Genomic DNA, 17,178 nt, shown 5'->3' with positions numbered 1-17,178 from the left:
TGTAATGCCTTACTGTCTGGCTGTTCAACCAGGTGCATAAACAAGCTTCAGTTAGTTCAGAATGCAGCAGCGAGAGTCCTCACTAGAACCAGAAGATATGAGCACATCACCCCTATCTTATCTACACTTCATTGGCTCCCCGTGAAATTTCGCATTGATTTTAAAATACTACTTTTGACATTTAAAGCATTAAATGGTCTAGCGCCGCAGTATCTAAGTGAACTGCTAGTGTCTTATGATCCACTGCGCCTACTTCGATCAAAGGATGCAGGCTGCCTGTCAGTGCCTCGTATCACGAAAACTACAGCTGGTGGCAGAGCTTTTACTTACAAAGCCCCAAAGTTATGGAATAGCCTTCCAAATAGCGTTCGGGACTCAGACACAGTCTCAGTATTTAAGTCTAGGCTGAAAACCTATTTATTTAATCAAGCATTTTTGTAAATAGATTTGGGAAGGACTCATGGACGTAGAGCATTATGGTGAACTGGTATGTTTAGATGCTGTCTTCCCCACTCTCATTGATCACTCAGGTTTGTTGATGGTGAAGTGATCGGTTGCTCTACATCCCAGTGAGCCCTCATGTCTGTGTTTCCTTCAGGCTCACCCTTTTAGTTAGGCTGTCATAGTTAGTTCTACCGGAGTCCCTGCTGCACTATACACTAAAAATACATTCACCTCAAACTTTATCTGACTGTGAATACAGCTAACTGCCATCTCTCCTCTTCTCTTTCTCTCCCTCTCTCTTTTCCCTCTTCCCGTCTCTCTGTCGAGCTACACGTCGTTCCAACCTTTGCCCTCTGGACATGTCTGACTCGTCCTGATGTCCAACTTCTGGCTGGAGATCTTGTCGCCTGGATCCACTGTTTGCCCAATGGGATGCGTGTGGAGACTGGAGTTGGTCACACGCTACTATGAAGTCGGTCTTGGCCTCGGCGGATGTTGGAAGCCGTTTCTAGGAGGTCTTGACTCAATGCTTGATAGTCCAGGAATGGAACAAGTCTGCCTGCAATTAACTAACTGAACTCCACATTAACTTAAAGACATTAACTGTTATACTGGACTGCCTGCTGCCTACACAGCATGTTATCACCCATATGAGGATGGGTTCCCTGTTGAGTCTGGTTCCTCTCAAGGTTTCTTCCTGTTGCCTTCTCAGGGAGTTTTTCCTTGCCACTGTCGCCCTCGGCTTGCTCATCAGGGACAATCTGATTATTATGATTCTTACTCATTCACTGTTCATGTACTGTTCTTTGGTTGTGTAAAGCTGCTTTGTGACAATGTCATTTGTAAAAAGCGCTCCATCCATCCATCTATCTATCTATATATATATCTATATATATATATATCTATCTATATATATATATATATATATATATATATATAATGTGTGAGATGACTATAAATAAAAGATAAACATTACTATGTAGAAGTGCTTCTCTCGCTGAGACAAGGTGATTGCGGCTATAATAATGAGATTGGTAAAGCTGTTGACTGCCAATTACATGATTGGTGTTTCATAGAGTCATAGTTGCAGGATGTGTTGGGTTTTATGGTTTCAGAAGCAGGGACTATCACCAGACAACAGCTGCAGATAAAAGGTCACATGGAGTCAGATAGTAACATGGTGGAAAAGTAAGTCAGATCAACAAACCAATCAGGATGTAGATCACATTCCTATGTTCATACAACATTCTGTTCTGTACAAAAAGACTGGGTCACGATAAGATATTAAGTCAGACCTTATGAACTGACACACTTTGTTGTTGGTCAGGGATAGGAAAATCTAGACCCAGAGATGTGTCTGCTTAATTTATTTTGCTTTGAATAGTCATTTCTTTATTAATTAGCTGTTACATAAACTAATGATTTAAGACTGAACACCTTCTCCTATTGCTTCATTTAGAATACGCAGGACTTGGCTCACACATAGAAGAAACTTGGTAGTAGAATGAGAAAGAAAAAGACGACGGATAATCGCAGTATGGTAACAACAACAACCAGCGGTGCAGCATCTAAAAAAGCTATCTTAAAAGCTATAGAAGGTCACAGGTTTTGGATGGTAGCTAAAAGCTTGTGTGTGATATGCTATGGTGGATGCAGTCCCAGTGTAATATTGGCTGTTAAACCTCAACGGGACAAAACTAGAAATTCATTGCTGGCAGGTCTTTCTAAAGGAAAGTAAGATGCTGCGATGAAAGAGTATGATGAGTGTGGAAGAATTTGCACAAGGTTCCTGGGTACAGGAGAAAAAGAGGTTAACATCTTTTTTACGGAAGGCTAAAAAGGAGAATGGTGGAAGTGGTGACAGTATGGATCAAGAGGAAGTGGAAAAAAAAGAGACCATTTTTGAATAGATGAAAAGGCATCTGGACAGACAGGAAGCCACCCAGGTTCAGGACAGTTACAGACCACACTGTTTAGGAATGCTGTTATGGCTGGGATGTCCAAGGCAGTAAAAGGGGCCATGGAAAGCAACCCAGACATCCCACTGAGCAGTGGGAAAAACATTTAATACATCACATGAAGAGACACAAAACTAAACAGGAGGAGGATTAGCGGAACACTGAGTCAGCCCAGGTGTAGCTCCTTAAACTCCAATTAAATTTTATGTTATTGGTTAAATGTATTTATGTTGGTGGTTCCTTTTCTTTCTGACTGTGTTGAGAACAATGGTAACGAGGCAAAACAATTTCCCTCTGGGATTAACAAAGTTTTTTGAATCTTGAATCTATGTGGTAGGAGCAATACAGGTAGAGCTCAATCAGTGGATTAGGGCAGGGTTTTTGACAGCAGCAAAAACTCCAATTAAACATAAGAAGTATGTCAAACAACTGGTTGAAGCCCTAATGAAACCAACAGAAGTAGCAGCGATAAGGTGCAGAGGTCATGATAAAGCAAAAACAGTAGTAGCAAAAGGAAACCAGAAAGCACCTTGGGGAGAGACGCCGCCCACCACAGACTGGGTCCTGCTGAAGGTGATCAAGAGAAAGTAGTCGGAGCTGAGGTGGATGGGGTCCAGTAAAGTGACTGAGGGTGCCTCACACACAGTGAGACTGCAAGGAAAAGGAGACAGTTGTTACCACTGGAGCCAGTGTGCTGAAGCAGATCCTCTAGCCAGGACCAGAACAGTTTAGAGGAGTTACAAAATGGAGGACAATGGAGAAGGTTCAGGAGTGCAACAAGAGTATCACAGAAGCACCATGAGAATACAGTCCAATGTATGAGTGAAATCCAATGTCTAAACTGGGTGTGGGAAAACAGTCTTGTGTTATGAGATAAGGCAGCCCAAACTAATAATTCATCAGGCAAATACAGAGGTCTAGGGTAATCCAGGTCATACACGGTTAGGAAGTTCAGAGATAGGTCCGGCAAGCAATATCCAACACAAAGGCAATCCAGGTCAAAACACAGGGAGGTACAAACTGAAACAGAGCAGGGAAGGGGACAACGAGGGAGAAAACAGATCAGGGGGAAAACTCACAGAACCAGGGGGGTAGATGGGAAGCAAGGTCAGGTCAGGTTGGTCCAGTGGGGAATCCAGGGTAGAAGGGGTGCAGGTCCGTCAAAGGGAATCAGGCAGATATAGGTTCCGGTCTGGTAGTGTGAGCAGGGGGAACGACAGGGGATCAGGCAAGAGACAAGGTCCAGACCAGGCAGAGTCCGAAAAATCCAAAACAAGTCAGTCCAAGAGAAACGCTGGATAGTGTCCGGGAGTTGAGAACAAACTATCTAGCGTGGGAGAAAGGTGAGCAGGCCACTATTTATAGTGTGGGGGGAAACCAGGTGTAGTCAATTAGGTAAGTGAAAGGCAATCAGACTGAGAAGAGGAAACAGGAAGTTGTCAAAATAAGACCAAAGACCTCTTTGACCTGGACTGTTCTCAGTTGTGGATTATGGATTTTCCGTCTATTGGCTTGCTATGTATGACCCGGATTGCATACGGTTTTGGATTTTGGACTTCCTTTGGACTGGTTTCTGTGTATGATGTATTCAGCTGCTCTGCCTTAGCCCCTGGTGTACTGTGTATGATTTGGACTGCCCCTGGACGCCCGATTTCTGGTCTGCCCTTGCGACTCTGGTGTTGTGTCACTGCTGACTATTCTCTCGCCAGTTTCTCTCCTCAGCCTCTGCAACGCCACGTGCTTTCCCGCCGTCCGCCATTTTGGAGCACCGGAAGTTGTTCGCCATCTTGGAGGTCACACCAGAAGCGCTCCCCGCTTGCCCTGCCAGGCCACCCTGCCCCTGGGCGTCTGCTACCACACCGTCCAACCGCATCTGTGAGTATAAGTCTCACAATTCAGCAAGTCTCAAGCAAGCCCCTGGCTAACTGGCAAACTCTGTCTCCCCTCATAGACTGCCGACCCAGTGCTGTTCCCACCGACGACCGCCTTGTTGGACCCCCGCATCTGCCATCCCCTTGCACTGCATTGTTGTTAATAAAGCCTTTCTATTTCATATATTTGTTTTGAGTCTCTTCTCTGGCTATGGAGTCCGACCCTAGATTTGTGACAGAACTATCTGGCCACAAGACGGACTCTGCCAGAGACCAGGCCTGGAAGGGACAGGTAGAGGGCGCCCTAGCTGACATTGGAACCCGTCTAGAGACCCTATCCACAGCTATTCAGGGTTTGGGCGAGAATTATCGCACACTTGCATCCCGTGAGGCACAGGCACCCTCGGCTTCTGAACCAGCTTTCTCTCCCTCGGGAGATAGCACTGAGCAAACCGCCTCCTTACAATGGTGACCCGGAGAACTTTAGACCCTTCCTCACCCAATGCGATATCTATTTCAGTTTTCAACCATCGGTTTTCATTTCGGAATAAGACAAGGTGGAGTTTGTGATTTCTCTGCTGACAGGACCTGCCAGGGCCTGGGCAACAGCCGAGTGGAGCAGAGCATCAGCCTGCTGCTCCTCCTTCAAGAGCTTCTCTGAGGAATTGACCAAGATCTTCGACCCAACCAAACCAGATAAAGAGGCTGCCATCAAATTATCCGAGATCAAGCAGGGCTTACGCATTGACCGATCCCCTTGCACTGCATTGTTGTTAATAAAGCCTTTCTATTTCATATATTTGTTTTGAGTCTCTCTGGCTATGGAGTCTGACCCTAGATTTGTGACATTTTGCTTGTTTGATCATATATATTTTTTGACTATATTTGTTTAAAGATGTTTGTGGGAGAAGGAAAACCATACCATGCTAAATGGTGATGGTTGGTAATTTTTCTGTCAATCTCTGCTGCAGCGATGTTGTATCCCCAGTATTCGATCTCTGTTTTGAAAGGTTGATTCTCACTGCCATCAAGAAGAACCCTATCAGACCTCAGACCTCAATTCAATAGAGATTTTGTACTAGGACTTAAAAATAACTATTCACACCTGATCCCCACACAACCTGACAGAGCTTGAGAAGCTTTACAAAGAATAATGGCATAAGATTCCAGTGTCCAGATGTGCTAACTTAATTGAGATCTATCCACACAGACATGTGCTGTGTGATTGCAGCTAAAGGTGCATCTACTGAATACCAACCTGAAGGGGGTGACTATTACCTAACAATAACAAGCAAACACTGATTTCAGCTTACATATTTTTAGTTAATTGATTTTTACAATTACTTTGTAAACCTGTTTTCACTTTGACACGAATTAGGTATTTTTCTGAAATTCTTCACCACCTTTTATTGACCATGACTGATTTATAGTTTCACAAAAATGATTAAACATCTAAGAGGGTGAATAGTTTTTTTTTTTTTTTTTTTTTTTCTTTATAGGCACTGTAGTCTGCCTCTGACTGGTTGTGATTTTTCTTGTTATTTCCTCATCATATAACTTTAGTTCTAATTCTTCTACTTCTATGAGGAAATGTCCAGCTGTAACCTTTATCATTTCTGTTTTGTTAGTTTGATTAGGGGGTGATGCAACAGAACAATATCATAAGTACTAGTAGTATTATTACTATCACCATATGATAGTGTTCTACAATATATCCCTGTGATTATGCCATTAACCATTCCCAACATCTGTCACTCCTGTATTCCAATTAGAAATTCTCACATGTTCTCAGATCTGACAGGCTCTTAGATCCTTCATCCATTTTGCTCTGGGGCCATTTATGTGCCTATAATAAATCTATTCTGTAGCAATATAGTAAATGTGGCATGCAATTAGGCCTGTGTTCCTTCTATTGACAGTATGGTATAATTAAAATATAATACTGACAAAGATTTTTTATTTATCCATCTGCATCTAGCTATATATTGCTGTTAAGCTTTCTCCTTATATGAGCTCCTGATATGGACATCATGTGGGTGGGGGCTGAGTCACGTGGTAGAGGTAGTGGTGAGCCTTTAGTGAAGTGCAGTGGGTTTGAGGCTCTGCCTGGAATCTATTGAAAAAAAATTATCAAATTCGTAGCATGGTCAACATTCCCCTTAGTCACTGAGGGGAATGTTGACTTGTAGCCAGTGATGTCCTCATGCTTCTCCACACCTGGTTATGCTAATTGCTCTGTCTCAGTTTCCTCCTGTAATCCTCCTTCCCCTCCCTGATTCTGACACACAGCAGTCTCTGGACCCTCCTTGCTGCCTTGCTGTCTCCTGAACTGACAAAGCCATCGATGTCTTTAGTCTGTTGTTGGGAAACAGCAAACAGTTTTAGTAGGTACATGGGTTTCCACACAGAAATTAATGTAATCAGTGATGCAGTCTCTCAGTCCATCAATGTACTCACCATGAGTCTTTCGAACTGTATCTTCAAAACAATGTGGGTCCACACTGTCCACCTTTTTACAGTGGAGCTGTAGGCATCATTAACATACATTAGGTCCAGTGTCCTCTCCCCCCAGGTGGGACAGCTCACGCAATTAAATGATGTGTGAAAACTCTCTGGACAAATATTATTAATATAATATATTAAATTCTCACGGCCAGCAGTTTAATATCATTGCTGCAGACCCGCTTTTTCACAGTTACATGACCAGGATGGTGCCACCTGTTCAGAGTCTTTGGCAGGTGATGATATTAAGGTGCCTGCTATAGATTACTGAAACAATGTCAGGTAAAACAGTGACTGAATATATGTAGTTTAATTTCACACTGTGGTGGAGAATTTAATGAATCTGCGTATTGTCTGTGGTTCCATAAGTGCAACTTAAAGTTGACTCCACATTAGATAAAAGATCAGAATAGCACACTAGTTTTTAAACACGTTTGCATTTAAAAAAAAAAAAAAAAAAAATGCCATTTTTATCCCACAGCTTAAAATGTACATGTGAATACTACATTTGTGTTATATCTAAATTGACTAATAACTAATGACATTTTATTGATATCTAAGAAAAGAAAAAAACAATTAAAATAACTAGAACTGAATAAATCCAGAATATAGTTCAAAAGTTGTGATGCATTACATAAAATAGTATCTGCATCCATGTGAGGCATATTTTGTTGATTAATATTGTTTTTGATACCAGGTGATTTAACCAATACATTCAGGTAAATCAGAGTGCAGTTTTCCAAGTGACCTGAAAAAGGAGAGATGAAAACTAAAGATCAAAGCAGCAGAAACACACCTGTCCAGATGATCTGTATTGAAAGTTGAGTTTAAAAAAGTCTTGCATTTTGTAGCCTTTAAATGCCATTCTGTTACGAACGAGCCAATTAGTGGACCCAGTTGCAGAATGACAGCAGAAAAGAGTGTGATTTCCCACAAAAGATTTATTAACAGAAGTAGTAACAATAAATGCTGAACAGACGTGATGTAATGCAAACAAAAAAATCTCAAAAGGAGAAAAACTAAAGAACACTGCAAAAGGCAGGCAAACTAGAAACTCACTAGTCTAAATAACAAACAAAGACATACAGCAAACTCGATACAAAGGAAATCAAAATCACAGCTGAACCTGGAACTAACAAACTAACACTACTCAGCCAAAGCTGGAACTACGACAAACAAAACAACACAGCTAAATGCTGGAACAAACTACAAAGCTAAACCTATAACTAACGGGGAAAAGGTAAATGGAGGAAACAGGGAAGAAACGAGGTTGACAGTTGACACACTAGCAAATGACAAACACTCAGACATGGACTTAAATACAAGACACACTAATGATCAACACAAAACACCTGCTAAAAACACACACCTGTTGCCACTCAAACCAGCCAAGACATGTCCCAAAAAACAAAAATACAGAGACTTCCGGGGACGTGTCTTGGCTGGCCAGAGGAGGGAAATGTAACACATTCTAAAAGGTGGACATCTTGCTTCATTTGACCAATGTACTGACTGCTCCAACAGATCTCAACAGTGTCAATTTATATAACCACCATATTCTCTTTAACCAAGGTTGTAGCAGAAATGAACCTGTATTAACGTGATTGCTGTGTTTGGGAACAGAGCAGGTAAGCAGACCACAGTTTAAAGAGATGGATTCTTAGATTCTCTACACCAAGGTCACAGTCTCTGGCTTTTCCTTGCCTGCTTGGTTTATAGGCATAAATAATCAGTTAGACAGATTTCAGCTTGTTGTTCTATTCTTTTCTTCACGCCATGCTTCACATCACCGTCATGTTGTGGGATGATTTTTTGCGATAACTACATGGTTTGAGCTGTACCAGGTTATACACATTGGGCTCACTGATCCTGATGTCTCCTAGCAGGTGGTGGATTGTAGAAGTTGAGCAGGGCAGCCAACCAGATACCAGAGAGTGTTAACAAAAAAAAGAAGAAGAAAAAACAGCCTTTATCATCCATTCATCCTTTCCAAGACTCACAACTAACTTTGTGGTACACCAGCTTTGCAGCAACAAGCACTAGAACCCTGAACATACTGTATCTAGAGTTACTCCTTAACCTGTTAGCCTCCCTATATGCGAAGTCTAGATAATGTCAGAGTGTGATTTCTGGTGTGCTTTGGTGTGCATGTTCTATACAGGTACTGCTGCCCCTCGTGAAATAAAGCTGAGTATCTCCCCATGTGAGACAGACAATCCATCTGTCTGACAGCACAACTTTGCATTATGTCCAGACTTGATTCTCCTGACATTGTCTGTAATTGTCATTGTTAAGTGACAAGGTTGAGAGTGTCCTACAATTAGAGAGGAAAAAAATGTAAAAAATTATGTTTTTTGTATCCCAATTAATTTCGTAGAAGGATATTAAATATATTAAATATTAGTCATGGGGCGAGGGGTGTGGTGGTGTATGTGGTAAATGTGAAGACATAGGTTGTGTACTGATTATGAATCTCCACTGCTGTCTGACCACAGTGATTATTCATTAATACATTACATTACAGTACATGTCTGGCTAGATTCTGCAACAGAACTGTTTTTAGAAAAAACATAGAGAGGCAGCAAAGAAGCAACTATACTTAAAAAAACAATCCCAAAACTTTTCTGCAACTTTACAAGTGTCTCTTTTTAACATTAAGAAAAAAAAGCAAATTGACTTCACTTCATTACCAGCTATGCAGTTCACACTTGAGGTCATTTTGAGAACAGTTGTATTAACACGTGACAGTGAAGACTACTTACATTTACCCACAATCCACACACAACACTGTATGCGTGAGGATCCAACAACGGAGTTCCGGGTTGGACTCTTATTTTGAAAGCTACATTTCCATGTCATGTGAATTTCATGCAGCAGCTTTACACTCATTAAGCCGATTGATAACCCCTGTTGTGCAGTGGTGTGCATTTAACCTGCAGTGTTCCACAGACCTGTTGCCAGATCATTGTTGCTTGAGACTAAGCTATGATCTCATAACACAGTACGACATTGTGTTACAGTCTGTTAGATGGATTGAGTTGCCTCCTCACGGTTCTTAGGAGCTTTGCGTGTGACATCATTCAGGCAGTCACCACCAGTCTGAATACTTTATGATCTCTGGATACATTAATCATGCCATCCTCATTAAGGCATTTACTATCTTTACCCAGTTTGTAATTTGCCTTTGTTAAAGATGGCTATAGGCTCCACTGCCCTCCCCCCTCTGGGAAAGTCAGATCACATTCTGGTACATCTCCTGCCACAGCTCTCAGACCATTAAAACTGTAAAAAGGTGGACAGAGAGGGCCCAAATTGCCTTGAAGGGAAGATACAGACTGGAAGACTCCCTGTAAACCTCATGGTGTGCATAGGCTGCATCAATGATTATTTGTCCTGGGCTGCACACTGGAGTCCATCCAGGGGGTGGCGGACAGGAGGATGTTGGCTAAACTAACATCCATCATGGATAACGCCTCCCAACCCCTGCACCAAACTGTAGAGGCTCTGACCAGCTATCTTATCTTATCTTAATTTCTATGGTTACTAGGTACATGATTGTGGACACCCATGTACCTACTAAAACTATTTTCTGCCCTGGGTCACTAAAGACATCAAAGCCATCCTGACTGACAAAAAAAGGCCTTCAGGTCAGGTGACAGAGAGGAGGGTCCAGAGACCTGCCTCCTCTAGTACCTCCCCCACATGACTCAGCCACCACCCACACGATGTTCATCTTGGCCGATTAGGTGGAGGAGGGAGCTGAACAGGCTTTATCCCACATACGTTGCAGGGCCTGTAGGCTGAAAAGCCTGTGCTCTTCAGCTATGCGTTGTTCTCTAACACATCTTCATGTTCCGTCATCTGTCTCTCTATACAGGGGGAGGAGGTGGAGGTCATATCCAAGTACAAATACCTGGGAGTGTACTTGAACAACAAACTGGACTGGACTCTTTTTCCTTTCTCCCTTTTCTGTGTAAGCAGGAGGCAAAGGGTGTGTAACATAAACTGGATCTGGGAATTGCTAAAATTGGCATTCTTAACAGATCTGGTGAATTGCCAGAAAAGGGAAAAGAGAGGTGAGGGATGGGAGGTTAAAAAAAACTAGTCGTTAAGCGAACTAAAGGGGATTAGCGGAGAGACGTGGCAGGCGACACTTTTTCTCCAGTTGGTAAGGAAAGGTGAACTCGCACTTTGTCTGTTTGGGCACACCACCAAAGAGGTGTAAAGGGTTAGGGTGGCCTTTTTGGCTGATAAAAAATGAGATGTGCTGCTGTTCTATTTCTTAAATGTCTTTCTTTTTGGGAATGGTCTGAATTTCTCACTTTTCTCTTTGTAATTCATAATATTCTACTTTGCTATCACATGTATTGTAATTTATTAGCTTAAAATTACATTTAGTCCATGCATTTGTTACTTCCAGACTGGACTATTGTAATTCCTTATTAATAGAATGTCCCAATAACTCATTTAAAAGCCTCCAGTTAATCCAAAATGCTGCAGCCAGAGTTCTGACTGGAATTAGCAAGAGAGATCATATTTCTCCTACGTTAGCTTCTCTCCATTGGCTCCCTGTAAAATGCAGAATTGAATTTAAAATCACTTAATCCTCACTTATAAATCACTTAATAATCAGGCTCCATCTTATCTTAAAGAACTCATAGTTCCATATCTTCCAAGCAGAACTCTCTGTTCTCAGACTGCAGGTTTACTTGTGGTTCCTAGAGTTTCCAAATGTAGAATGGGAGGCAGAGCCTTTAGCTACCAAGCTCCTCTCCTGTGGAACCAGCTCCCAGTTCAGGTTCTGAGGCAGACACCGTCTCTACATTTAAGACTAGACTTAAAACTTTTTATAAAGCTTATAGTTAGAGATGGATCAGGTGACTCTGAACCATCTCTTAGTTATGCTGATATAGCTTAGTCTGCTGGGGGACCTCTACTGATAAACAGGATTCTCCTCTATCCATTCAAATGCCACCATTGCATGTCATTAACTTTGTGTCTTCTCTCTCTTTTAGTTGTGTTTCCTCCTCTCTGTCTCCCTCTCTCTGTACTTTTCTGCAGGTATCCTCGGCCTGGAGCTGTACATCTCCAGAATCCAGTTCATCTGCCCAATGTTCTTGCTGCTTGTTGTTGTCTTATTGCCTGCTGTTCTTTTCTCTCTTCTCTTTCCACTCACCCCAACCGGTTGAGGCAGATGGCCGCCCACTATGAGCCTGGTTCTGCTGGAGGTTTCTTCCTCTAAAGGGAGTTTTTCCTCTCCACTCTTGCCCAAAGCTTGCTCAAATGGGATTGTTGCGTTTTCTCTATAATTTTTTGTATAAATATTTTCTGTAAGGTCTTAAATCTTACACTGTAAAGTGCCTTGAAATAACTTCTGTTGTAAATCGGCGCTATACAAATAAAACTGAATTGAACTGAATTTACATTTAGTCTGCTAAATGTAAATGTAATTTTAAGCTAATAAATCTTAGATGCATTACATCAAACAACCTTTTATGTTCTGTTAGTTTCACACAGATTGCAAAATGAATTTATTTGTAAAACATCTGAAAATCTTTATGCAGCTGACATACTGTTAGGTGCTTCTCAATTATTTTCTGTTACGCCCCCCCCAGGAAGAACAAAACATTTGCGACACAGTATACCCACCGGTCTTTCCTCACCGTAGCCAGGCCAAGCGCTACATAACCTTCGTCATATTTCCTCGTCCTAGCTTTCGGGTGACTTTCGTCTCCCTCGTTATCTCTCTCTCTTTCTTTTCGTCCCTGTTAAATATTTTTCCTTGGTGTCTTTTGAGGGTTTGTTCACTACACTTCAAACCTCCCGCTCTGTGCGGTGCGCATATTCAAGTACGGCCAAAAAGCATGTTTCCTGGCGTCACACGCGCTCCCCCCGCCACCCCCCACTATTTGAGAAGCACTGGCTTAAAGAAACCCAAAAATATCAAAAAGCTACAAATATAACTAGATATCACTTCAACTAAATATTTCTAGGAATCAGAACTGCTGTAAAGGATTCACAAATCTTGGCGAGGGCTTGTAAAAAAAACTTGTCATCTGCTAATATGTGCTACCATAAACCTCCCCAACCCAACATCCATGATTGAAATTATCTGGATTTGAATAATAATAGTAATAGTAATAGTAATGACATTAGTTATATATATGTGATCATTGAGGGAAAAAGCTGCAGACATAAGTTGTAGGGACCCTCTTAATACTCAGTTTTCTCATTTTCATTCTCTTTGGCCTGCTCCAGAATAAACGCATTCTGTGGTTTACAAGCTTCAACAAAAAAATTGGTATGATACAAATTAGTGTTACACTTTTTGTTTTATTCTCATCCTCTCCTACAACCCTTCCTTTCTCGGTAGCGGATGCACCCTAAGATTGTTCTGATTGGTGCTGTCCTGGAAAAAGGTTTTATAGATGTTTGTGCCAAGGGTGATGAAAATGGCACAGCACTCTGGGGAAAGGATATCCAGTGACACAATACTTCGGCCCAGACCCGCCTGGTGTTTCTCCATGCTCCTTATGGTGGCAGGAAGCGGCATTTTGTCATAGACCTCAACACTCATAGGCTGACGTATCTATATGTGTTACAGTTCCTCCCTCTGCCCTTGTCTGTGGGTTTTGTTTTGTTTTGTTTTGTTCTGTCTCACTCTCCTGCCACTCCATATATGAACTTCCTCCACTCTCCACTCCACTCACCAGACTAAGTGACTCATTAATTTCACCTGTTACGCCCTCCATTTTATAAGCACCCCTCAGTCGATTGCTGGTTTGTTGCTCACTGACATCATTCATGCTGTTCTCTGCATTACCTCTGGTTAGTTAGTTAGGTTGTTCGCTGGATTTTTTGGACTCTGTCAGCCTTGTGTTCCTGTCTGTAAGTTGCCTGTAGTGATGGTGAGATGAAGCCTCATGTGGCATTGAACCACTTGAGCCAACTGGTTCGCGAAAGGGTTCATTTCTCTAAGCTTCATGTGCACACGAAACCACCTACTGGCCAAGTGTATAATCACAGGCAGCTGTATATGAACCACATAATGTGTGATGCATTGAACTGAATTATGTCTGTTGGGAATGACTATGAATTACAAAAAATGCATGACCAAATAATAGATCATCACATTTGTGTATAACAGATTTTTTTAATGTATACTGTGTGTAAATTTTCCCACAATGGTAATATCATGATATCAGGTTAAACAGTTTTTTCTGCAAATGGCATGGACATAATCAGGCAGAGGACAGTGAAAGTGCTTGTGGAACTAGGAAAAGGGCAGAGGTTATGTTTTTGTAACTTGGACAATGATGTACAGGACAGGGGAAATTTCAGTCATTTTTATTCAAAAACAAGAGTTTCTCAACAGTTTTCGGTTTTAAACGATTTCTTTTTTTATTTTTTTAAAACAACCTCTCCGGCCTTGGAAAACACTCTTTCACAAGGCACAGAAGATGCCGGTGTGCACAGAAAAGGCAAGTGCAAGTTCTTGTAAGTGTGGGTAGATTTGTTTCTGCCTCTCCCAGTACTCCAGAGGGTTTTCCAGTCTTCCAATGTTGCCTCAGAAAGGTACTGCTGGACCTCTACAGTGGCATCTGCTGTAACATTTTGACTCCTCCTTGCCTCCATCACGCTGGTGTCTAAATGACGCCACAGTTTGCTACCTAAGAGGAAATCACAGATCATGTTAGTAAGTGTTCTCATAGGAATAAATGATATCAAAATGTACAATAATAGATTACCTCCAGTGACATCATAAGAGGTAGAAGCCTGGGGGATTTCCTCTCTGCTTTGTTGTGCCCTTATAATGGTAGCACACTCTGAGGTCAGTGGCTTTATAGCTTCAGTGGCTTTTGTTTGACTGAAGAATCCAATGATTTTAAATCGGGGGTCCAGGAGTGTAGCAAGGGACATGATGCTCATTGACTGTAAAGTATAAAGCTTCTCCTGGAGCTGCCTGATGAGCTGGTCTCCCATTTCCAATGCCACTGCATGTGCCGGCTTTGCCATTTCCCCCTGAAGGTTTTGCTCCAGCATTGTCATCAAGGGGACAACTTTGGAGGCAGATACATTTTCCTCAGCCGACAGCTCTACAGTGGCATCATAAAAGGGAGACGGCAAAGAAAGGCACCCTCCAACAATGTTAAACTCTTCGGATGTGATCATAGGAATATCATGTTGTAGCCCAGCTAACACTGCTCCGACTGGCTCCCTTAGCTCCACCAAATGTTGCAGCATCAAATATGTGCTGTTCCATCTGGTCTCCACTTCTTGCATTACCTTCATTTTTGGCACCCCTAGATGTTGCTGCACCTGTGTAAGCTTCTCCTTTGAGGACAGATGAGTAGGCCATTAAATCACTGCAGGAACACAGACAAACTATTAGTGTTATTATACATTGCAATAAAGGGAATGACCATACCTTAGCAAGCTGGTGCTGCTTCTAAAGAAGCCAACCAGCTTCCTTGCTTTGGCCCGGATGCCAGAGAGCACAGGGTTCTGGTCAAGTGCCTTCTTCACAATCAGATTTAGTGTGTGTGCAATGCAGATGTGGTGCCGAAGCTTCGGCTCTCTCACACACGCAACCATATTGGGAGCATCATCAGTGACCATGCATGTCACCTTATTAGTGATTCCCCAATCCTCCATCAGGGAGGCTTTCACACAAGCTATATTTTCAGCAGTGTGTGAATGGGGGAATGCCTGCACTCCCAACAGCACTGAGCTGAGCCTGCCTTTCTCATCCACAAAATGGCATGTTACAGCCAGGTAGGCATCCATGTTGATGGATGTCCACATGTAAGAAGTAAGGCTAACAGCAGCCACCTTTTCAACTTTAGCCTTAGCCTTCTCCTTTGCTGACTCGTACTTGGCCTCCACCATGGCCTTCAGAGCCTAAAGGGAAAAAAATATAATGCTTAATTTGTCTGAATCTGAGACATACAATTAAGTACTAATTTGTTTTATGCATGCACCCATACATACCTGCCTTGTAGGAAGAACATAACTGGGATCCAGTTTGGACACAAATGCCCTGAATCCAACATCTTCCACAATAGTGAAGGGCTGTGTGTCCTTCACTATCGAGAGCTTCATCCAGCTCCTGTTTTCTGGTGGCTGGTTAAAAGAGAATAAATACTTCTTACTTGTCTTTATTTGCACAATAAACAAAAGTAAACAGAAATATTGTGATGGTGATATGGTAGATAGATAGATAGATGAACTTCATTGATCCCACAGCGGGGAAATTCAACAATATTAGTAATATTGTTATGACTTACCTTGGCTAGATGAAGCCCTAGTGTCCTCCTTATCCTCATGCAAGGCACGGTAATGCCTTAGCATGGATGAGGTGTTGTTATTGTACCCCAACTCCTTGGAACACAAACACCTCACCTTTGAATAAAATAAAAAACAATGAAAAATAGTCCTTGATAAGCAAACCTAATGTTTCTGTAATAATGTTAGATTTGGCTTACCTTGTAAGGAGATATCAGCTCGAAATGTTCCCACACACAGGGGAGATCCTCCTCTTCCTAGCTGGCTCCATCCTCTCACCTATCCTACTCTCCTCACTCTCCTAAATATCTCCAAACTATCTCCATCTCTCTCCCAACTATCTCACTAAGACCCACATCTTGAATGGAGCCTAAGGGGGTTTATATCGCTGTCAAAACTCGCGGCGAAACCTGAACCACTTCCTGAATTGGTCACGTGGTACAGCCAGGCAGCGAGGTTTCATGCGTCATCATTTTCAGCTCCTCCCCTAAATGAAGCAAGCGCCGATACGCGCATCGCGGAAACGCCCCCTCCCCTACTCGGCTCACGCTTCCTAGCCTCCGTAAGGAACGTCACATCACTAGTTGCCTGCCTTTTTTCGTTGTTACTTTGTCTTGTTTGCTTTGTATGTTTGTTCCCGTTTGCCTGCCTTCCGCAGTGATTTTGGTTTGTTACTTTGTACATCTAGTTTGTCTGTTAGTTTCTTTTCCACATTAGTGCGTGGGTTTTTGTTGGTACTTTGTATGTTGTCGTTAGAGTTTTAGTTTTTGCCTGCGTTACCGCAGTGTTTTTGTTGTTACTTTGTCCTGTTCACTTTGTTCCTGTCATGCCTGCCTTCCACAGTTCGAGTTTTGTTTGTTACTTTGTTTTTGTTGGATTCCCGGTTTGAGTTTGTGCCTGTGTTACCAGTGTTTTACGTTGATACTTTGTTAGTGTTTGTTAGTTCCTTGTGTCTCCTGCCCTTTTGTCAATAAAACATCCTTTTGTTATTACCCGTTTGGTTCCCCGTCCGTCCTTAGTTTGTAACAATATGAGCTCTGCTCACACATTTGTTTGTCATTGTGGTGCATGAGCCTTCATCTCACCAACCTTAGCCCAAAGAGGAAATCAGTATGCAT

At 42.2% G+C, this 17,178-nt stretch overlaps 1 protein-coding gene across 1 annotated transcript; it reads right to left on the bottom strand.

The window, feature by feature from the left end:
- Positions 1-12,988: 12,988 nt before the first annotated feature.
- On the bottom strand, positions 12,989-15,067 carry LOC113148494. The gene is made up of 3 exons (XM_026340199.1): positions 14,524-15,067; positions 14,224-14,445; positions 12,989-13,059 (listed from the first exon to the last, which is right to left on the bottom strand). The coding sequence occupies exons 1-3, from the start codon at positions 15,065-15,067 to the stop codon at positions 12,989-12,991; spliced, it is 837 nt and encodes a 278-aa protein (XP_026195984.1).
- Positions 15,068-17,178: the final 2,111 nt, after the last annotated feature.

Source organism: Anabas testudineus, chromosome 22, assembly GCF_900324465.2.
Source record: "Anabas testudineus chromosome 22, fAnaTes1.2, whole genome shotgun sequence".
In the NCBI taxonomy this organism is placed as follows: domain Eukaryota; kingdom Metazoa; phylum Chordata; class Actinopteri; order Anabantiformes; family Anabantidae; genus Anabas; species Anabas testudineus.
The sequence above is the reverse complement of the archived record's forward strand: the minus strand, read 5'-3'. Positions and strand labels throughout refer to the sequence as shown.

Coding starts and splice junctions, on each gene's coding strand:
- LOC113148494 (XM_026340199.1), bottom strand. CDS start 15,067: ATGAAGGTAATGCAAGAAGTGGAGACCAGATGGAACAGCACATATTTG. Junction 14,446..14,523: donor CTCTTATGATGTCACTGGAG/GTAATCTATTAT, acceptor ATTTCCTCTTAG/GTAGCAAACTGTGGCGTCAT. Junction 13,060..14,223: donor ACCGGCATCTTCTGTGCCTT/GTGAAAGAGTGT, acceptor TTTTTGTTGAAG/CTTGTAAACCACAGAATGCG.